The sequence below is a fragment of the Entelurus aequoreus genome, linkage group LG28, assembly GCF_033978785.1.
Source record: "Entelurus aequoreus isolate RoL-2023_Sb linkage group LG28, RoL_Eaeq_v1.1, whole genome shotgun sequence".
Classification (NCBI taxonomy): Eukaryota; Metazoa; Chordata; class Actinopteri; order Syngnathiformes; family Syngnathidae; genus Entelurus; species Entelurus aequoreus.
The window spans coordinates 26819481-26839766 of NC_084758.1; the positions used below are offsets into that span (position 1 = coordinate 26819481).

At 39.0% G+C, this 20286-nt stretch overlaps 2 protein-coding genes and 1 long non-coding RNA gene across 5 annotated transcripts in view; 2 read left to right on the top strand and 1 right to left on the bottom strand.

Annotated features, from left to right (window-relative positions):
• Positions 1–16589, bottom strand: part of LOC133645053 (uncharacterized) — an 84023-nt gene extending 67434 nt beyond the window's left edge. Inside the window, exons 1-6 of one of the 2 annotated variants that reach the window (XR_009824885.1) lie at positions 15754–16589; positions 15650–15673; positions 15253–15395; positions 13576–13682; positions 11204–11272; positions 10972–11069 (exon numbers count right to left, since the gene is read on the bottom strand). This is a non-coding gene — a long non-coding RNA (uncharacterized LOC133645053). Of the gene's footprint in view, positions 1–10971; positions 11070–11203; positions 11273–13575; positions 13683–15252; positions 15396–15649 lie in introns of both variants that reach the window. The other variant, XR_009824884.1, reaches the window with a different exon arrangement.
• Positions 629–5652, top strand: spon2b (spondin 2b, extracellular matrix protein). 2 transcript variants are annotated; one of them, XR_009824883.1, is made up of 7 exons: positions 629–738; positions 1122–1392; positions 1988–2211; positions 3030–3221; positions 3324–3510; positions 4840–5268; positions 5387–5652. XR_009824883.1 is itself a non-coding variant. In XM_062039839.1 (6 exons), the coding sequence occupies exons 2-6, from the start codon at positions 1152–1154 to the stop codon at positions 5016–5018; spliced, it is 1023 nt and encodes a 340-aa protein (XP_061895823.1). In that variant the 5' UTR covers positions 629–738; positions 1122–1151; the 3' UTR covers positions 5019–5652. The 2 variants fall into 2 exon arrangements, 1 of the variants encoding a protein (XP_061895823.1); XM_062039839.1 differs by having other exon boundaries at positions 4840–5652.
• On the top strand, positions 10777–15962 carry si:ch211-255i20.3 (transmembrane emp24 domain-containing protein 11). The gene is made up of 5 exons (XM_062039842.1): positions 10777–11062; positions 11210–11301; positions 15263–15388; positions 15468–15614; positions 15680–15962. The coding sequence occupies exons 1-5, from the start codon at positions 10933–10935 to the stop codon at positions 15827–15829; spliced, it is 645 nt and encodes a 214-aa protein (XP_061895826.1). The 5' UTR covers positions 10777–10932; the 3' UTR covers positions 15830–15962.
• Positions 16590–20286: the final 3697 nt, after the last annotated feature.

Consider the following 20286-nt stretch of genomic DNA (forward strand, 5'->3'; position numbering starts at 1 on the left):
ATCAAAATTAAAATGCAGACAATAAAAGTAAAAACAGTGCGGACGTTAAAAGTTAAAAGATTAAAAGATTTAGCTGAAAGCTAAGGTGAACATAAAAGTCTTCAGTCTAGTTTTAAAAGTAGTCAGAGTTGGGGAGAGTCTGACATCTTCAGGAAGTTTATTCCAGTTTAGACAACTTCTATCAAAGGTGTGCCTTATTGTATTCTGCAAGTCTTGCGCCCGAATGTCGTCTTCATTGCATTATATGCTGCATCATTATTATGCTATTGTACATTCTGATCAGGACTTTTGGCTTGATTTACAGGGTAAAACTAGGATATGACAGAAGTGGAATTGTGAAGAGTTATCTACATTATAACAGTATATATTTAGAATAAACAACCTTGCATTTGCCAGAAAGGCACTGTGCATTCAACTGCAAAACCAGTTAGGGGAATAGAAGAGAATGAAGAGTCAACTTCAAAGGGCTTGAAGGGGGCAGGGATATGATTGACAAGTAGATAGGATGGAAACGCGCACGTTTTGGAGGGGAGTGGAGCCAAGGGGATAGTTGGGAGGGAAAGTGGGAGAGGAGTGAAGCTCCTGAAAGACATAAAAAGGCAAAAGACGACTTGGTTCTTTGCAGTCACTTTTGCCGGCAGCCACATCCAATGCTCTCCACTCCCTCTCTTCCTCCAAGCCTGCTCTCTACTCCTCTGCTGCAACCCTTCATTCATAGAGAACCCCTCAGCAAAACCAGTGAGTACTTCACCCAAGACGCACTCTTTGGGGAGATTCATAAATATCGATTCACGACTGAAAGCTTGGAAGTGGCATATATATTTGTGCCAACTAATTATTCCTGCAGGAATTGATGTTAACAACTAACATGTTCTTATGCATAAACTTAATTTGTCTGTTTGGGATGCATTAGTATCAAACATAACCATGTTTAGGAGAGGCATTAAGTTGTGCTGTAGAGTTACAGGCTGCAGGAACATATAAATATACATGGAACCTAACGCACAAAACCATCAATACTCGGACAGATTGTTCAAATGTATGCTGATATGGGTGGGTCTGATTGTGCTAATTTTAGTCTCCAATAAAAATATATTTTGTTTCTGTTCTCCTTCCCTAAGTCTCCATCACTTTCCCACTAACCCCGCCTGATGATCATGGACACCTTGAGAAGCATCCCTTTTGCCAGTGAGGCACTCAATTTATTGATGGTCTTTATGCTGACATTCGGCCAAAGTGTTTATCCAATGCCGGTGTCGACTGACATCCCCATGTGCACTGCCTCGGAACCTGCCCAGTACAGCTTGACATTTACTGGCAAGTGGACTCGGGCGGCGTTCCCCAAACAGTATCCCGTCTACCGTCCCCCTGCACAATGGTCCAACCTTGCGGGTAAGTGCAGTTAAAAGCAGGCCGGCCTATTTCCAGTAGTCGAAAAATGGCTTCAAACTGAGACACATCTTGAACTCTGGCCAATCACTCGTCAAGCTGTTTCTCATTTGTCACACAATACGGGAGAAGTTTATGGGCCATGTGGATGTGACGCTAAAATCTTGATGACGTACATGTTTGAAGTTATTTGTGCTTGAAAGAAAATACAAAGGAGACATAATTGCAGGAGTTGATTAAAACAAACATTTTGATTGGTTGAAAAACAAACAAATGAGGAATTGTTTTGTTTAATGACATTAAGCTTAGAGTGTCACAATATCTTATTAAAAAACAACGAATGTTAACTAAACAATGAGAAAATGAAAACAATTGTGCAAAAAAGGTTAAGCATGTCCTCAATGATGTAATGACCTTCAGATCTCATCTCATATCCATCAAGTATGAGAAAGCCATCTGAATTTCTAAACTCTATACCCCCAAAAGCATGAACTATTTTCAGGATTCAGTGTAAACTGGATATAAAGTTACTAATGTCTACTAATACTTGTAATAAATACAGGTGGTGATCCCCTCTTGTCCCTTTCTTTGCCCTAAGGGGTGACCCACAGTTCCGACTACCACATGTGGCAGCGTAATGGCTTTGCCAGCAACGGAGTGAGGGAGTTCACAGAGAAAGGCGAGGCTTGGACTCTCATGAAGGAAGTCGAGCAAGCCGGTGAACAAATTCAGAGCGTTTATGGGATCTTCTCCGCTGCTGCCGTCGTAGGAGGGACAGGCCAGAGCAACACTGTGGTTGAGGTCTTTGCCAGACATTCCTATGTAAGTCGCTCCAACACCTGATATCCTTATGACCAGGGTTGCAATAGCAGCCTTTCAGGGGTTAATATAAGAATAAAACCATGGCCTAGATACACCCTCCAATTTTGCATCATTCTTGGTTGAGTTATTTATCATTCAATAAACAGTCATTAGTGACTATCCAGTACAAATCAGAACAATTGTTTGATTCAGCAGAGGCAAATAAGTGGAGCACGATCAGTTCAGTTTAACTTTAACACTATTTCCATACATCAGGAACACTGTTGCGAGGACAGCTTTAGAATTCAAAACTATGCAATAAGGTATACGCACCAAAGTGAGTAAATGTGGGTTTAAAACAGTGGCTGCAATGTTTCCAGCTGCTGCATCAGTAAAAAGTACCGCAGGGCTAATTTATGTCTCTGCATATTATACAAAACTCAGCAGGAGTTGGAGAAGTAAAGCGTCCAGCTGAGGAGTCTTCAGGAAGGCCGTAAAGTTGGGCATATGTCTGACCAAGTCTGACGTTAGCCCTGGGCAGCAAAATATATGCATATTGTTCAAAGCTCTAATAGTAATAGAAAAATTACTTGTTTATATTTGCAATCTGTGACTTGACCGCAAGATAAACTGTTAAAAGTTATTGCGGTTCAAATGAGAATTAACTGAAAATAAACTGCAGTGTTAGTATTATGAGCCAACCAAATTCATAAAAGGTCTACTGTTCTCATCATGCAACATTGTTAGACAGAAAAAACAAGATTTATGCATCATGTGGTGATACGTAACGTACAGTATTGTCTCACTAATCTCTCAAATCATTTGCTCTCCATCTGCAGCTGTCATTTATTGTGCGGCTTGTTCCTAGCCCCGACTGGTTTGTGGGAGCAGACAGTATTGACTTGTGTGATGGCGACCACTGGAAAGACAACGTGTCGCTGGAGCTTTTCCCGTATGATGCCGGAACTGACAGCGGGTTCACATTTTCTTCTCCCAACTTTGAAACCATCCCTCAAGACAAAATCACACAGGTGGGTAATCTATAAAGGTCACTCTTTTAGCGACTGAACAATAATTACTTACTTACTTAACAACTATTCCAATGCTAATTATTGGCCTTCTTTCTTCCAAAGATAACCTCATCCTTCCCCAGTCACCCTGCCAACTCCTTCTTCTACCCTCGGCTGAAGCATCTCCCAGCCATTGCCAAAGTGACGCTGACTAAGGTAAAGAAGACCAATCAGATCATCAGCCTTCCAGTGGAACCCACCCAGTCCAACTTGCTGCCAACAGGAAATGATATCGAGGACAACCTTATAAGTAAGTCCAAGGAGTACTGAGAAACAGATAGTCGCAGACAACTACAACGTATCCGACCTGGAAACATGTATATGTTCTACAAAAGCAAAACTGTCAGTAAAATGTTGTTATTAAATTCATCATCAAGAAGGCACACAATTTAAGAACCACATTTCAAATGTTGTCTCTTGTGCATGACCAAAACCTTAAACAATGTTAAGAACCTACTGACCTGCATTGACGGGCCCATTCGAGTTTTGAAAAACTCAAAAAAGGGTCAGAAAGATTACAAAACACAACAACCCATCTGGTATTCAGTGTATGAGAGCCCTCTTTTGTGGAGCATTTGGGTCATCACCCCTAACAGGGTTCAAACGCTTATATTTCAACAAGACAGCTATTAATGAAGTGAAGCACCATTCAGTCCAAGTTGATTCACAGACTGTTAAGAGTTTATGACTCCCCATCTTATGAGCCCAGCTGCGAGCCAAATAGGAAGCTCAGTAACATACAGACCATCATACAAGTTAAGACAACTATGCAGCACTCCTGCTGGTGTTGGAGGGGAGGGCGACCCACATCATTAATCTCTTATAAAGTCTAAATTTGATGACATGACAAAGACATACAAGGTTTTATAGAAAATGATAATTATAGCAATTAAATTGAGTGTTCACCCACGCACTACAAGTTAGTTGTCCTGACAACCCATCAACAAACAATTGGCAGTACTTCTTAAAGGTAGTTGCGTACAACAAGCGAGAAAAACGGTTTGCAACAGTTTTCACTGATTCCTTGAGGTTGTGAAGATCTTTACTCTTTGGTCAGAAAGGTGACTTTTATGACAGCGTAATGCTATATACGCAAAAGTCAACTAATTTAGGCCAAGTTTAACAGACGGCATTTTAGCCGTTGGCTGACTAACATTGTTTCCTGTGCCATTAATGGACCTGCAATATGAATATGAAGGGAAATCAGCCTTGATGCGACTCACAAGTCCTTCCACCAGACCATCCAACCGTCAATGCTGCTTGTGTGCCTCGACATCATCATTCTGGTTTTCTCCTTCGACTTTGACCCACATATCTGTCAGGGATTTCAACAGCACTCAATCTTACAAACTAGGCTGGCAGGGGAACTCGCTGTCATTTCGATAATCAACACAACAGCATTCTGAATGCAGCGTTAGTTAGCACCCTGACAGTGCTCTAGACATCCAAAGAACAATCTTAAAACTTTGTGAAGGCAAATTTTCCAGTTGATGGCAAGAAAGCATACCAAACTCTGTCAACATATTACAAAATATTTCAATTGATGCTCTTAACCGTGTACTGCTGTTGTGCAATGCAGATACGCCTCTGGACTGTGAAGTGTCACAGTGGTCTCCCTGGGGTTTGTGCAAGGGCAAGTGTGGAGATTCGGGAGTGCAGCACCGCACTCGCTATGTACTCATGCACCCAGCTAACGACGGCACAGCATGCCCCCTGCTGGAGGAGGAGAGGACGTGTGCCCCGGACAACTGTTTATGACTAAGCCAGGTTAGGAGGGAGAAAAAGGACTGGAAGGACAGAAGAGGAAATGACAGGAAGGACCGTAAAGGGAGAAAAAGACGACGAAGAAGATACAACAGCAAAAAGCCTGAGCCATAAATTGGACTTCTCTTTCCTCCCTACTATGATCTTTAAGATGTGCTATCGATTGGTCAAAATTGTGTTTTTGGGATTCATTGTGTACAGATTTTCGTCAAAGTCTAACGATAGTTCTGAGATCAGTGGGGAGGTGTAGTTTGGTATCATCACCCTTAGACACTAAGTCACTGGTCAAAATTGTGTTTTTGGGATTCATTGTGTACAGATTTTCGTCAAAGTCTAACGATAGTTCTGAGATCAGTGGGGAGGTGTAGTTTGGTATCATCACCCTTAGACACTAAGTCACTGTTGCAGATTATCAAAAGTGTCTTTATGAATCAACAGGAAGTTCAAATGTTTCAGTTTGGAGGTTTCTGAATAATGTATTTATTGACAGGATTTTACCCTGTAATGTAAAAATATGAAAGTATTCATTTGTATTATTTTACTCTAGCAAGGTACTAGATTAATATGGAAAATATTTTTGTACAAAATACTACAAATGTAAAATGTGATATCTGTATGTTCAATAAAATTGTGTTGATATGTCAGCATACATTTCTTTTAGCATCACAAACACAAAATCGATTCCTACATTACCGACCGAATAAAAAACAAATTCTAGATGGCAAACAAATTCAACAAATATCTAACAAAGTTCGATCTTCAAACCAGACACTGAAATCCCTGTGCAATTTGACAGAGAAATATGCCTTATTTCCGGAATTATATCAGTTAAGATATGTAAAACAGACACAAACGTGCATATCCCTCACCTCTCCCACCAAAGAGCAAAGGGCAAACACACTCAGGAAGACAGATTGAATAGCAATAGCACACATCTGCTCGGCTGCCGTCAGTTCTGAATGATGAAGGACAGGAAAATTACTGAATTACACTATGACAGAATACAGAAAGAGCGCGGATCCAATTTCCAGCCTTTAAACTTTCCTGTGCGGTTTCTCTCAAAACTCCATTAGGTAAGGTCATAGTGAAGTATATAAGCTATACATCCCAGAATACTGTATATTATGAATCACAGTAAATGTTTGAACAACAAAGAACAAAGAAGCCACTTGCTTTGAAAATTAAAGATTGTTTCAGAATGACCCCACTATATGTATAACATCCATCCATCCATCCATGTTCTACCGCTTGTCCCTTTCGGGGTTGTGGGGGTTGCTGGAGCCTATCTCAGCATGACAAAAAGTATATTGATTCACACGTTTGTGTGACATTGCTGAGGTGTAGGAGGACACACTGACTTAATATGGGACTTCAGTGTGTAGGAATGACAACTTTAGCAGATGCTAACTTTGAGAAGTATCTACTCTCCGCGCGGATGTGGGTGTTTGCATTATAAATGACCTCATGTAAAAGTAAGTATACGGTCTGTCAATCATCTACTGTATAAAATAAGTCTGTTTACATTGGAGAGTTGCTTGTCAAGAAGAGAAACTGGCATTGTGGCAACATTTCCAGATGTGTGTTAATGGCCAACTGAATGAACTAAATGATGGTCAACAAGTTTGCAACTGACAAAGCTTGCTAGAGTGATTCTGTGGTGGAAAATTTGCCCTAAAAAGTTATTTTCATATCCAAAGTTGTCTAATGTGTTTATTTATCAGCTTTGATTATTTCATGGTGGCCTTTCTTGTTTCATTACACTTTTTGGGGAGAATTCACACACACAAATGCTGCAAAAGAAACCATTCAAAACGTGTGAAGGTGGTTCTGCTGTAAAATATTAAATTTAACAAAATGGGTTGTGTATGTATTATCTACTGTACTGAAATGTTCAACTGAAAACCTATATATATATACATATATATAAACCTATCCAAGAAATCGCAAAAAGCCGCTGCCTGACCACGGCTCCAAAAATCTGTAGAGACTCCTCCCACCCCCATCAAGTACTGTTTTCACTGCTGAACTCTAGAAAGAGGTTTTGCAGCCTCCGTAGCAAAACCTCCAGGTTCTGTAACAGCTTCTTCCCTCAGGCCATAAGACTCTTGAACGCATCATAATAATCCCCTCAATTCCCCCCAAAAATGTATTAACTCGCTGGAATATAAAGACAATATAACTAACATCCATAAACGTGGATGCATATGCAAAAGTGCAATATATTTATCTGTACAGTAATCTATTTATTTATATCTGCACCTTACTGCTCTTTTATCCTGCACTACAATGAGCTAATGCAACAACATTTCGTTCTTATTTGTACTGTAAAGTTCAAATTTGAATCACAATAAAAGTAAGTCTAAGTCTAAGTCTATATTCTGCACAGTTGCTCCTATGAAGTCATCTACCTGCTGAACCGAGCCCACACCCACCTAGACAAGCCTGCGAGCAGTGTGAGGGTCATGTTTTTTTACTTCTACAGTGCTTTTTATACCATACGGCCTGGGCTACTGGGTGTGAAGTTGGAGACGATGCAGGTGGAGGCCCCCTTGGTGTCCTGGGTTGTTGATTACCTGACTGACAGACCACAGTACGTGCGACTGCAGGACTGTGTGTCTGACAGGCTGGTCAGCAACACCGGGGCCCCGCAGGGCACAGTCCTCTCCCCTTCCTCTCCGCCTTCCTCTTCACCATCTACACCACCGATTTCCACTATCACTCAGAGTCCTGCCACCTTCAGAAGTTTTCTGATGACTCTGCGATAGTGGGGTGTATTGAGGATGGTCATGATGAGGAATACAGGGCACTGGTAGAGGACTTTGTCACATGGTGTGGAAAGAACCACCTCCAGCTTAATGTGATGAAGACCAAGGAGCTGATTGTGGACCTGGGAAGGAGGAGGAGTACTCCAGCGTCCCCTGTTTCCATCAGGGGTGTCGATGTGGACATGGTTGAGGATTATAAATACCTCGGAGTACACATCGACAACAAGCTGAATGGGTCAAAACACGCTGAGGCACTCTACAAGAAGGGACAGAGCCGCCTCTACTTCCTCAGGAGGCTAGGATCCTTCAACGTCTGTACAAAGTTGGTAGAGAAGGCCAGTAACGTGGTGGGAGTGGAGCTAGACTCTCTGGCGGTGGTGTCAGAGAGGAGAAGTTTAGCAAAAACTCCTAGCCATTATGGACAACACCTCCCACCCACTACACTCTGACCTTTTGGAGAGAATGAGCACGTTCAGTGGACGGCTCAGACTCCCAAAATGCAACACGGAACGACACGGGAGATCCTTCATACCGACAGCCATCAGACTGTATAATGCATATGTTCCTTGACTGCACTTAAATGTAGAATATATGTAGAATATATTTATATTATTTATATATTATATATATAATATGTTATATATATTATATTATTTATTATTATTCTTGTCTATTGTGAGCGAACTGTGGTGCTGAATTTCCCCCAGGGATCAATAAAGTACTTTCTATTCTATTCTATTTTATCTATGAAGTATCATCGGATTAGTTGGAATTAGTTTTGCTTTGTGTCAAAAGTTATAATTTAGCTGTGTCAATTATATGTTTTCAATAATTTGTATAAAACAAGCTTTCAAAATAAGCTACAGCTGTTAGCTTCAATACATTTCACTGTTTCAATTAATACTATTCTAAATTATCTTATCTTGTTGAATTAAAAGTACAGTGGTACTAAGCACAAAAAAGGTCTTGTTATTTGCACGTAATAATTATATTTTACCGTGAATGCCCAATTTCATATAACATTCGTGTGTCACTAAAAAAGAGGTATTTTAGAAAAAACACCAGAAATGTCTTCTATGTATTCCCTTTGTTCTGTGGTAATTCCCTCGACATTTAAGAAGTCTGCGTTCATATGGATGAAGATCCGAGATAGAAGTTCAATTGGCACACTTTTGTCAATGAGATGAAAATGCATTTTAAATAATTTTGACAAAGCTCTGGATATAGAATTTTTGGTAAAATAAATATGGAATCACAAGTCTTGGAGGCTGTTCATTTAGTTGTTTGTGTAGAAAAAAAAACAGATAACAGACATGACACAAAACTATTGTCTTTTTAAATGATAACGTTCTGGCTTTAAAAAAACACTAAACAAATTAAAAACTATAAATTATGATAGTAAGAGTTTTTTTTTAGATCAAGCAGAATGCAAAAAAATATGGAATCACTTATTTTTTAGGAAAATAATATGGAGTCATCCTGTAAATGTTTATTTCCAAACACCTGCATCAGATTCAATCTGTTAGTCTGCAGTTAAGAAAGTGTATTCACAGGCGTATTGACATGAATCATGGCTCCAACACGGAAGATGTCAATTGAAACAAAGAATCAAGATTATCAAACTTCTTCAAGAATCATCATGCAATGTTGCAAAATATGTTGATTGTTCACAGTCAGCTGTGTCTAAAATCTGGACCAACTAAAAACAACATGGGAAAGTTGTAAAAGGCAAAGAATAATACTCGAAGAGAGAAATATGTCTTGAAAACAGAAAATGCACAGCAAAAAAAATGAAGAAAAAATGAGCGGAAACTGGAGTCACCAGACTGTTACCGAACTATAAGAAAGCGCCTAAAATAAATTGGATCTAAATACAGAAAAGCTAAATGAAAGCCATCATTAACAGCTAAACATAAATAAACAAGGTTCCAATGGGCTAAGGAAAAGCAAATGGTGGACTCTGAGCCGAGGATGTCGTTGTGGCTTGTGCAGCCCTTTGAGACACTTGTGATTTAGGGCTATATAAGTAAACATTGATTGATTGATTGATTGACTATGGATGACATATTCAGTGATAAATCACGAATCTGCATTGGGCAAGGTGATGATGCTGGAATTTATGTTTGGTGCCGTTGTTTGGTGCCGTTCCAAAGGGATTGGGATCTATTATTATTTATAAAGTCTGCCTTAAGAAAACATGCACATTTCCACAGTAATTGATGATATGGGGCTGCAAGTCAGGTAATGGCACTGAGGAGATGGCTGTCACTAGATCTTCAAAAAATGCACAATTTTACATTGACATTTTGGACACTTAATATTCCATCAATGGAAAGGATGTTTGGGGATGATGACATAATGTTGAAGATGCTTTTTGCCATAGAGTAAAAACTGAAGACTTTCCTTGAAGAACTATATATAAAAGGTAAATGTCATGGCTTGCAAATAGTCCACATCTCAATCCAATTAAAAATGTGTGGTGAAAATTGAACAAAATGGTCCATGACAAGACTCCAAACTGCAAAGCTGATTTGACACCAGCAATCACAGAAAGTTGAAACATGATTGATGAAGAGTACTGTTTGTCACTTGTTCGGTCCATGCCTCATAGATGCAAGCTGTTATAAAAGCCAGAGTTGGTGCAACAAAGTACTAGTGCTGTGTTTTTGTTGGTTTGTTTTTCATGACTTGAATTGATGTTAATTAATGTTTTCACTCTGCTTGTTCTAAAAATTAAACTGTTACTGACTACTACACTGTTTTCTTGAAGCCGGAAAGTTGACATTTGAAATGACTATAGTTTTGTGTCATGCCTGTTATATTCTTTTTTTCTCCAAAATTAAGCAAATGAATGAACATCCTCCAAGACTGGTGACATACTTTTCGCCAGGGGTTGTAGAACATTAAACCGTGTATGTGACGCAGTGCTGCCGGCTATCTTGATCTCGTTTCACAAAACACCTGACAGTTTCTCACAGCCTCTAGCATACATGCTAGCTGTCACACATGGTATTGTAGTCTTTGGAAAACCGCTTTTGGATTTGGCATTTGCAGAAGATCTGCATTCGGCTGTGTTTTATTGGACCCTGTGGTCAACCATTCTATTAGCGTGTTGGGCTTTAATAGGTCTTTGAGGAGCAACAATGAGGCTGCGGCGGGCTGGCTTTCTCCTGCAGTCTTACCTGATGTTGGCAGCGGCCATGTATTTTGATCTGGGCGAGCAGGAGGAAAGATGCATCATTGAGGAGATTCCTGAAGACATGCTGGTGACAGGTGAGTCCTGGAGAAGGAATACAGACTGGACTCAGCATTCCTATAAGTACCCCTCAGTAAACTCTGCAGAACACTTCAGAACGTGTCTTACAAAACTCTTATGAGTTATGGCGTACGACTCAGGTGAGCGTTATCTCTTACCTTCAGGATATTTCTTGTTGGCGCCGTGGGACTTAAAGTCGTTCACCTCCTCTCCTCACCTTGGCGTCACTGTGACAGTCAAAGACCCGAACCATGAGGTACAAATACTCCTTACCCAGCAGGCACAAGACATTAAAACAAAGTTGAGGAACTTGTTGAAATAGGTCCTGACGTAGAGCAACTCAAACCTAACGTTGGAACAACATGCTTTTTGACAATGTTTAATCAATGTTGGGTTCTGACGTTGATTTGACCATTGAATTTTGGTTGTTTCCCAACCAATATTGTACAACACAAATACTACATTGAAACAACATGCTTTTTGACAACGTTTATTCAATGTCAGGTTGTGACGTTGATTTGACCGTTAAAAATTGGTCATTTCCAAACAAACAATGTGGATCCAACCTTAGACATCAACATTGTCCCAACTAAGTATTTTGTAACATTGTTTTTTTGTTTTTTTTTTTTCATTTTATCCATTTATTTCAGGCTATGACATAAAAAAGTACAAAGTTGACAACACATAATAATATAAGTTAATATAGTGCAAAAGGTAATGTACAGTATGTAATGCATGATTGTCCAGTTTTGCCTGAAAGGGAGTGGGAAGAAGATATAGTATTTAATCCCACCCCCAGTTCTCCATTAAGTGATTAATACATTGAATTTCACTGTTACTTTGTTTAAGGATTATACAAATGTTGTATCATAGTGGCATTACCACAGGTAACAATAATTATTACACTGTAACAATAATTTGTATCAACAATGCAGGAAGAATGAATATACCAACAATGGTAATATACAAAATACCAACAATGGTAATAGACAACATAGCAATAATGGTAAGGAAATGTTGTTTAGAAGTCAGGTTTAAAAAACATATATGTATAATCAACGTTGAATCCGTATCTTGTGCCTGCTGTGTAGATACTTAGGCTCTCTCAAAGCTGAACATAACCTGACAATGGCCAACTGAATGGATTTTTAAATTACCGAACATACAAGTGTCAAAATAAGTACATCTTCTTGACTTTGATGACAGGAGAAGGACTGCATTCTTTATTCAATTGTCATAAATGTTGCTTAATGGATATTACACAAACTTGCTTCACCTTTAGACAAAGCTAAGTTGTAGATGTTTTGTTTAAATAGCTTATTAGCAATGTGATACCCAGCAACTGTCGCACTACAATGCAGTATTAGTATACAGTTATTTATTTGTGGCGGCCTGCCACTATTACATTTGGACCACCACAGAGTTTTTTTAAATATATATTTAGCATGTTTTTATGCATAGCTTGTTGGTTCCAGCTCCATATATGAGTACAATTTATTATAAAGTAGAGATGGGATGTCTGGCTCTTTGAAGGGTGCATTCCTTTGAAAGAGCCATTCAAGAAACTGGCTCGTTATAGTTCCGTGGTGCCCAAACTTTTTCCACTGAGGGCCACAAACTGACAAATCAAAGGTTGTGGGGGCCATTTTAGTCGTTTTTACCTTCAAAACCAGTACAATATATAGATGTTTTCCAAAGAACTAGAAAATGCAATTATGGTCAACATTTTTTGTGAATGCTGAAGAGCCAAAGTCAAACTGAAATGCTAACAGTTAGCACTCTGGCCAGATAGCGTCAAGTAACAAAAAATATGACTCATGTGTAAACCAGCAAAAAAAGCAACAAAAAAATGCTAACATGCTAATAACAGCATGCTTACAGTTAGTGAAATACAAAATATATGACACTGATGTGTAAACCTGCTAAATTAAAAAATATATATATATTACTAAAAAACATATATATATATTACTAAAAAAAAAGTCTTTAAGTTAAAATTTGGCTCAGGTGTAGGCCTACAAAATTAGCTAAAAAGTCAGCATACTAACGTGCTAACAGGTAGCATTCGTCAAGTAACAAAATATATGATGCTGAGGTGTATACCTGCTAAGGATGTAACGGTATCAAATTCTCACTGTACAATATTATTGTGGTATATGTCCAAACAAAAAAGACTTAAAAATGTTACATAGTGTGTAAAAGGAAGTGGCAGAAATGTTGAGGATAAACACACACCTACTATAGTTAAACACAAACATAATGCTAAAATGCTCTAATCATATTTATTATGACAAACATGTATTTTTAAATGCAAGAATTGTGCAGGAACAAACACTGTTTCAAGCAAATACTGTATATAAAAAAAACTTTCAGTTCAGTGTCTCTAATGTGACAGTGTAAACATCCAGTGTAAAACAATAATTTTCACTTTAGTGTGTTTCAACTTTGACTTTCCGGACATTGTTTACATCCGTATGGAAAAAACTCAGAAAAGTTAACCATTAATTTACCTTTTTAATAATGTACATACCTTAGCTTTGCTGGTTTCAAATATCGTTTCTGGGTGCCGGTTTATGAGGAGGCGACTTGTCCAGGGTGTAGACCCATCCATACAGGAGCTGCTGCATCGCCTCTGAGCTGGTGAAAGTTAATTGTAGATTATAAATCATGTCTCTCACCTGGATAGTAAAAGGATGTTGCCATAAATCAAGAAGTTTGTAAACTTTGTCATCCAACTTAGACTCGGAGATGGCGAGAAAGACACAAAAAGATGCTCGTTTGCTGCACTTCGTACGGATTATGATTAATCCTTCATCTAAACGGAAAAATATAAACATTCCATCAGTCTGCATCCCAGTGAGAGCAGACATTGTACAGTAAATTAATGTTTTATTATGTTCGAAGTTTGTATACCTTATTCAACACTTAGCAATACTGCTGCATGATGCTTAGTGTTTGTTGAAGAGTGAATGTTGTGGTGCGTCTGCAAAATTAATACGTCGCTGTATACTTAAAATGGTAAAAATGCGTATATATTGCATGATATTATAAATGTGCCCGTTACGAAATTACATATATACTTACAGTGTGTATATAAAATGTTGATGGAGGCTTTTGGATCACTTTCAGAGCGCTTTAGAGGTGGAATAGAGCGACTTCAATTGGCTCCATTGTTAGCTGACTTTTGCTAACATTTATTTGCGACTTAGAATGCATAAAGTATGAGTTTTTTATGTGAGGATTATTAACGATAGGCAAAAATCTAAAAAAAAGTGCAGTTTTCCTTTAAATATCGACTTTAAATTGCTACACGGTCAATAAATATCACCATAAATTCATAAAAAAAGTTATAGTTTATAAATGTGGCAAAGAACACTGATCAGAACACCCCTATCCATAATTCACTAACCTAATGGCCTTTCTTATGATGGAAGACAAAAGGCTCCGTTTTGCGTCATTGCTAATTACGCAAATAAGACAATGACGTTATATAGAGACTACAAATAATGTACCTTGGTCCCAAAGCAAAGCAATAACAATACTGAAATAAATTGCAACAAAAAACTGTGCAATTAACAGTGCAAGAAACAGCAATAACAGTGCAATACATTTTAAAGGTGCAATTTACACATCACCACTTTTCATATAATTAAGTATTACCGTTTTTCTACATTTTTTAAATTTTCATAACATGGTCACTATTGCCTAGTTTTTCTTGTTATATTATTTTTACTGTTATATTTTTATTGTTATTGTTTTGTATTCTTATTGTTTTATTTTCTATTTGATTTCCATTTATACCTCCACTATTTACTTTTTAAATTATATCTCAAGTCTGTTCACTGCTGCTGGAATTTTTATTTTCCTGAGGGAACTTTCCTGAAGGAATCAATAAAGTACTATCTATCTATCTATCTATCTATCTATCTATCTATCTATCTATCTATCTATCTATCTATCTATCTATCTATCTATCTATCTATCTATCTATCTATCTATCTATCTACTGTATCTATCTATCCAAACTCTCCTGAAGAAATCAATAAAGTTCTATCTATCAATCCATCTATCTATCTATTTATCAAAAAGCCCCCCTTCAAAGATTCCACCATATTGTCTTAAAACATCTTCTAACTTAATAATTTATTGTCATTTTTACAACTCTTACTCGGCAAAAAAAATGATTTGTGTTTCTAATACACTGTACCTCTTGCTAGCTTTTGATGACAAAGCGTTTTGGCAAATTCGCCAAATTCAGCTTCACGGCTCACATGTCTGGTCAACACTTCCTCTGCTTCCAAACCAACTCCACAAAGTTCTCCGTCTTTGCTGGAGAACGTCTGGTGAGACCTGAGCAGACACAAACAAAGACGACTACAACATTTCCCTTCTCCTCACGTTTCTTCTTCTTTCACGCGACAGAAGTTACACTTGGACGTCCAGGTCGGAGAGCACACGACGGATCCGAAAACGGACAGAACCAAAGACAACCTGGAGATGCTGGACAACGGCCTGCAGCACCTCATTGATCAGATGGTGTACATCACCAAGCAGCAGGACTACCAGAGGGTGAGATGTTTGAACAAAAAAGGTTCACACATTACCTGGAGTAACATGAACGTGTGTGCCTTTAGGAAAGGGAGGAGATGTTTCGTCAGATCAGCGAGGACACCAACAGTAATGTGCTGTGGTGGGCCGTGGTGCAGACCTCTATCTTGCTCTCCGTTGGTTTCTGGCAGATGAAACGACTCAAAGACTTCTTCATTGCCAAGAAACTTGTATGATTATTACCTAATAATGACAAAAAGACTCGTTGTTTACTTTTGTACACCTTTTGCTTTCTTCATCACTCTGTAAGCCATCAGTTCAATTCATTCTTTGTAAGTGGACAAAGATTAATAAATAAGCTGTGCTTCTTCCGACTCCTTTTCGAACATGTTGATTTGTGCAAATGTAACCATGTGAGGTTCCTTAATAGTAGTATTAAAGCTACTGTTTATTTAACTGCATCAGTGCAGATTTGGGCATTTTTTTAAGGTTCAGAGGCAAATGTATTCGCAATCATGAATGGATTTAAACAATCTTAAGAAAAATAATTTTTGAAAGATTCATCATAACCAAGACGTTACTGCTCGCCTAGAAATCACTTCCTTCGACACTTACAAGGACTTAAAGAACAAAGTATTAGAGGCACATCATGTCTTTACATCTGAGGGGTCCACAAATTAAGCATTAATCTATGAAAGACAATGTTTGACTTATTCATGACTTATTTGACTTATTATTATTATGATTGATTATGACAACATACATCTTTGAATACATTATTTTAAAGAGCCACAGAGGCAAAAACAGGCAGTATAATGTAAACCTAATGGCCATCAATCCAATTCATTCTCTGTAAGTGGACAAAGATTAATAAATAAGCTGTTCTTCTTCCGACTCCTTTTAGAACAAGTTTATTTGTGCAAATGTAACCATGTGAGGTTCCTTAATAGTAGTATGAATAGTAAACGATACTATACAAAAAAATGAAAATTACGATTAATTATGACCGCATACATCTAAGAATACATTGTTTTAAAAAGCCACAGAGGCAAAACAGGCAGTATAATGTAAATATAATGGCCATCAATCCAATTAATTCTCTGTAAGTGGACAAAGATTCATAAATAAGCTGTGCTTCTTCCGACTCCTTTTCGGACATGTTGATTTGTGCAAATGTAACCATGTGAGGTTGCTTAATAGTAGTGTGAATACTAAATAATACCATACAATAAATGGAAAATTAGGATTAATTATGACCGCATACATCTAAGAATACATTATTTTAAAGAGCCACAGAGGCAAAAACAGGCAGTGTAATGTAAACATAATGGCCATCAATCCAATTCATTCTCTGTAAGTGGACAAAGATTAATAAATAAGATGTGCTTCTTCCAACTCCTTTTCGGACAAGTTGATTTGTGCAAATGTAAGCATGTGAGGTTCATTAATATTAATATGAATAATAACCGATACCATACAATAAATGGAAAATTAGGATTAATTATGACAGCATACATCTAAGAATTGTTGCGTCAGACCAGTCTTCCTCTCAGGGAATAAAAGACACTGGTCAATCCCAAATTCTTTCGGATGACATATATCAATCAATCAATCAATCAATGTTTATTTATATAGCCCTAAATCACAAGTGTCTCAAAGGGCTGTACAAGCCACAACGACATCCTCGGTACAGAGCCCACATACGGGCAAGGAAAAACTCACCCCAGTGGGACGTCGGTGAATGACTATGAGAAACCTTGGAGAGGACCGCATATGTGGGTAACCCCCCCCCCTCTAGGGGAGACCGAAAGCAACGGATGTCGAGTGGGTCTGACATAACATTGTGAAAGTCCAGTCCACAGTGGATCCAACACATCAGCGGGAGTCCAGTCCACAGCGGGGCCAACAGGAAACCATCCCGAGCGGAGACGGGTCAGCAGCGCAGAGATGTCCCCAACCGATGCACAGGCTAGTGGTCCACCCGGGGTCCCGGCTCTGGACAGCCAGCACTTCATCCATGGCCACTGGACCTATGCAACTCCCCCTCGCAAGGGACAGGGGAGAAGAGGAGAGAAGAAAAGAAACGGCAGATCAACTGGTCTAAAAAAGGGGGGGTCTATTTAAAGGCTAGATTATACAAATGAGTTTTAAGATGGGACTTAAATGCTTCTACTGAGGTAGCATCTCTAACTGTTACCGGGAGGGCATTCCAGAGTACTGGAGCCCGAATAGAAAACGCTCTATAGCCCGCAGACTTTTTTTTGGCTCTGGGAATCACTAATAAGCCGGAGTTCTTTGAACGCAGATTTCTTGTCGGGACATATGGTACAATACAATCGGCGAGATAGGCTGGAGCTAAACCGTGTAATATTTTATACGTAAGTAGTAAAACCTTAAAGTCGCATCTTAAGTGCACAGGAAGCCAGTGCAAGTGAGCCAGTATAGGCGTAATATGATCAAACTTTCTTGTTTTTGTCAAAAGCCTTGCAGCCGCATTTTGTACCAACTGTAATCTTTTAATGCTAGACATAGGGAGGCCCGAAAATAGTACGTTACAGTAATCGAGACGAGACGTAACGAACGCATGAATAATGATCTCAGCGTCGCTAGTGGACAAGATGGAACGAATTTTAGCGATATTACGGAGATGAAAGAAGGCCGTTTTAGTAACACTCTTAATGTGTGACTCAAACGAGAGAGTTGGGTCGAAGATAATACCCAGATTCTTTACCGAGTCTCCTTGTTTAATTGTTTGGTTGTCAAATGTTAAGGTGGTATTATTAAATAGATGTTGGTGTCTAGCAGGACCGATAATCAGCATTTCCGTTTTCTTAGCGTTGAGTTGCAAAAAGTTAGCGGACATCCATTGTTTAATTTCATTAAGACACGCCTCCAGCTGACTACAGTCCGGCGTGTTGGTCAGCTTTAGGGGCATGTAGAGTTGAGTGTCATCAGCATAACAGTGAAAGCTAACACCGTACTTGCGTATGATGTCACCCAGCGGCAGCATGTAAATACTAAAGAGTGCAGGGCCAAGAACCGAACCCTGGGGAACTCCGCACGTTACCTTGACATAGTCCGAGGTCACATTGTTATGGGAGACGCACTGCATCCTGTCAGTAAGATAAGAGTTAAACCAAGACAAGGCTAAGTCTGACATACCAATACGTGTTTTGATACGCTCTAATAAAATATTATGATCGACGGTATCGAAAGCGGCGCTAAGATCAAGAAGCAGCAACATAGATGACGCATCAGAATCCATCGTTAGCAATAGATCATTAGTCATTTTTGCGAGGGCTGTCTCCGTAGAGTGATTTGCCCTGAAACCGGATTGAAAAGGTTCACAGAGATTGTTAGTCACTAAGTGTTCATTTAGCTGCTGTGCAACAGTTTTTTCGAGAATTTTGGAAATAAACGGAAGGTGGGAGACCGGTCGGTAGTTTACCATGAGGTCAGGATCGAGGTTAGGTCTTTTGAGCAGAGGATGAATAACCGCTTTTTTGAATGCTAGGGGAACAGTGCCGGAGGAAAGTGATAAGTTTATAATATTTAACACTGATGGACCTAATAATACAAACAGTTCCTTGATAAGTTTCCCAGGAAGTGGGTCAAGTAAACATGTTGTTTGTTTTATCCCACTTACACGCTGTAATAATTCCTCTAATGTTATTTCATCAAAAATAGAGAGACTATTTTGGAGGGCAGTGTCCGTCGTATATACAGTCGTATTTGTGTTAATAGAGCCCAGTTGTAGCTGGGATGCGTTGTCTTTAATCTCCTTTCTAATGAGTTCAATTTTCTTATTAAAGAAATTCATAAAATCATCTGCCGAGTGGGTGGAGCTACTGGGAGGAGTCCCTTGTTGGGTTAGCGATGCTACTGTACTAAACAGAAATTTAGGATCGTTTTTGTTGAGGCGGATGAGATTTGAGTAGTATTTAGCTTTAGCTAAGGTAAGCATGCGTTTATAAGTTATTAAACTATCACTCCATGCTTGATGGAAAACCTCAAGTTTAGTCGCGCGCCATTTGCGTTCCAGTTTTCTACATGATAATTTATGAGCTCTAATTTCTTCTGTAAACCATGGGGTGCGCCTTTTAGGGGCCCTTTTTTGCTTTAGCGGTGCTATACTATCAATAATTTCGCGCAAGGCATCGTCAAAGTTGTTAGTGAGTTTATCAATAGAGCCGACATAATTTGGGAATGGTGCTATTACCGAAGGCAGTAGGTCAGCAAGAGTCATCGTTGTGGCAGCATTAATGTTGCGGCCGCTATAGCAGTTATTATTATTATTAGCTTGTTGACAAAGAGTCAAAACTTCAAATTTTATAAGGTAATGATCGGACATTACTTTAGTATATGGAAGTATCATAACTTTGGAGGTGGTGACACCCCTGACAAGCACTAGATCTATTGTATTACCGTTGCGATGCGTGGGTTCATGTATTATTTGTGTAAGACCACAGCTATCAATTATGGTTTGGAGCGCCACGCACTGAGGGTCCGATGGGGTATTCATATGGATATTAAAGTCCCCCATTATGATTATATTGTCGGCGTGCGTCACTAGATCAGCAACGAACTCTGAGAATTCACTGATAAAGTCCGAATAGGGCCCAGGGGGGCGGTAGATAACAGCCAGGTCGAGAGGTAGCGGTGTGACAGACCTCATAGTAAGCACCTCAAACGA

Bases quoted from the DNA above. Each gene is read 5' to 3' on its own strand.
- si:ch211-255i20.3 (XM_062039842.1), top strand. From the start codon at position 10,933: ATGAGGCTGCGGCGGGCTGGCTTTCTCCTGCAGTCTTACCTGATGTTG. The intron at 11,063-11,209 runs GTGAGTCCTGGA...TCTTACCTTCAG, and splicing joins TGAAGACATGCTGGTGACAG to GATATTTCTTGTTGGCGCCG. The intron at 15,615-15,679 runs GTGAGATGTTTG...GTGTGCCTTTAG, and splicing joins AGCAGCAGGACTACCAGAGG to GAAAGGGAGGAGATGTTTCG.
- spon2b (XM_062039839.1), top strand. From the start codon at position 1,152: ATGATCATGGACACCTTGAGAAGCATCCCTTTTGCCAGTGAGGCACTC. The intron at 1,393-1,987 runs GTAAGTGCAGTT...CTTTGCCCTAAG, and splicing joins ACAATGGTCCAACCTTGCGG to GGGTGACCCACAGTTCCGAC. The intron at 3,511-4,839 runs GTAAGTCCAAGG...TGTGCAATGCAG, and splicing joins TATCGAGGACAACCTTATAA to ATACGCCTCTGGACTGTGAA.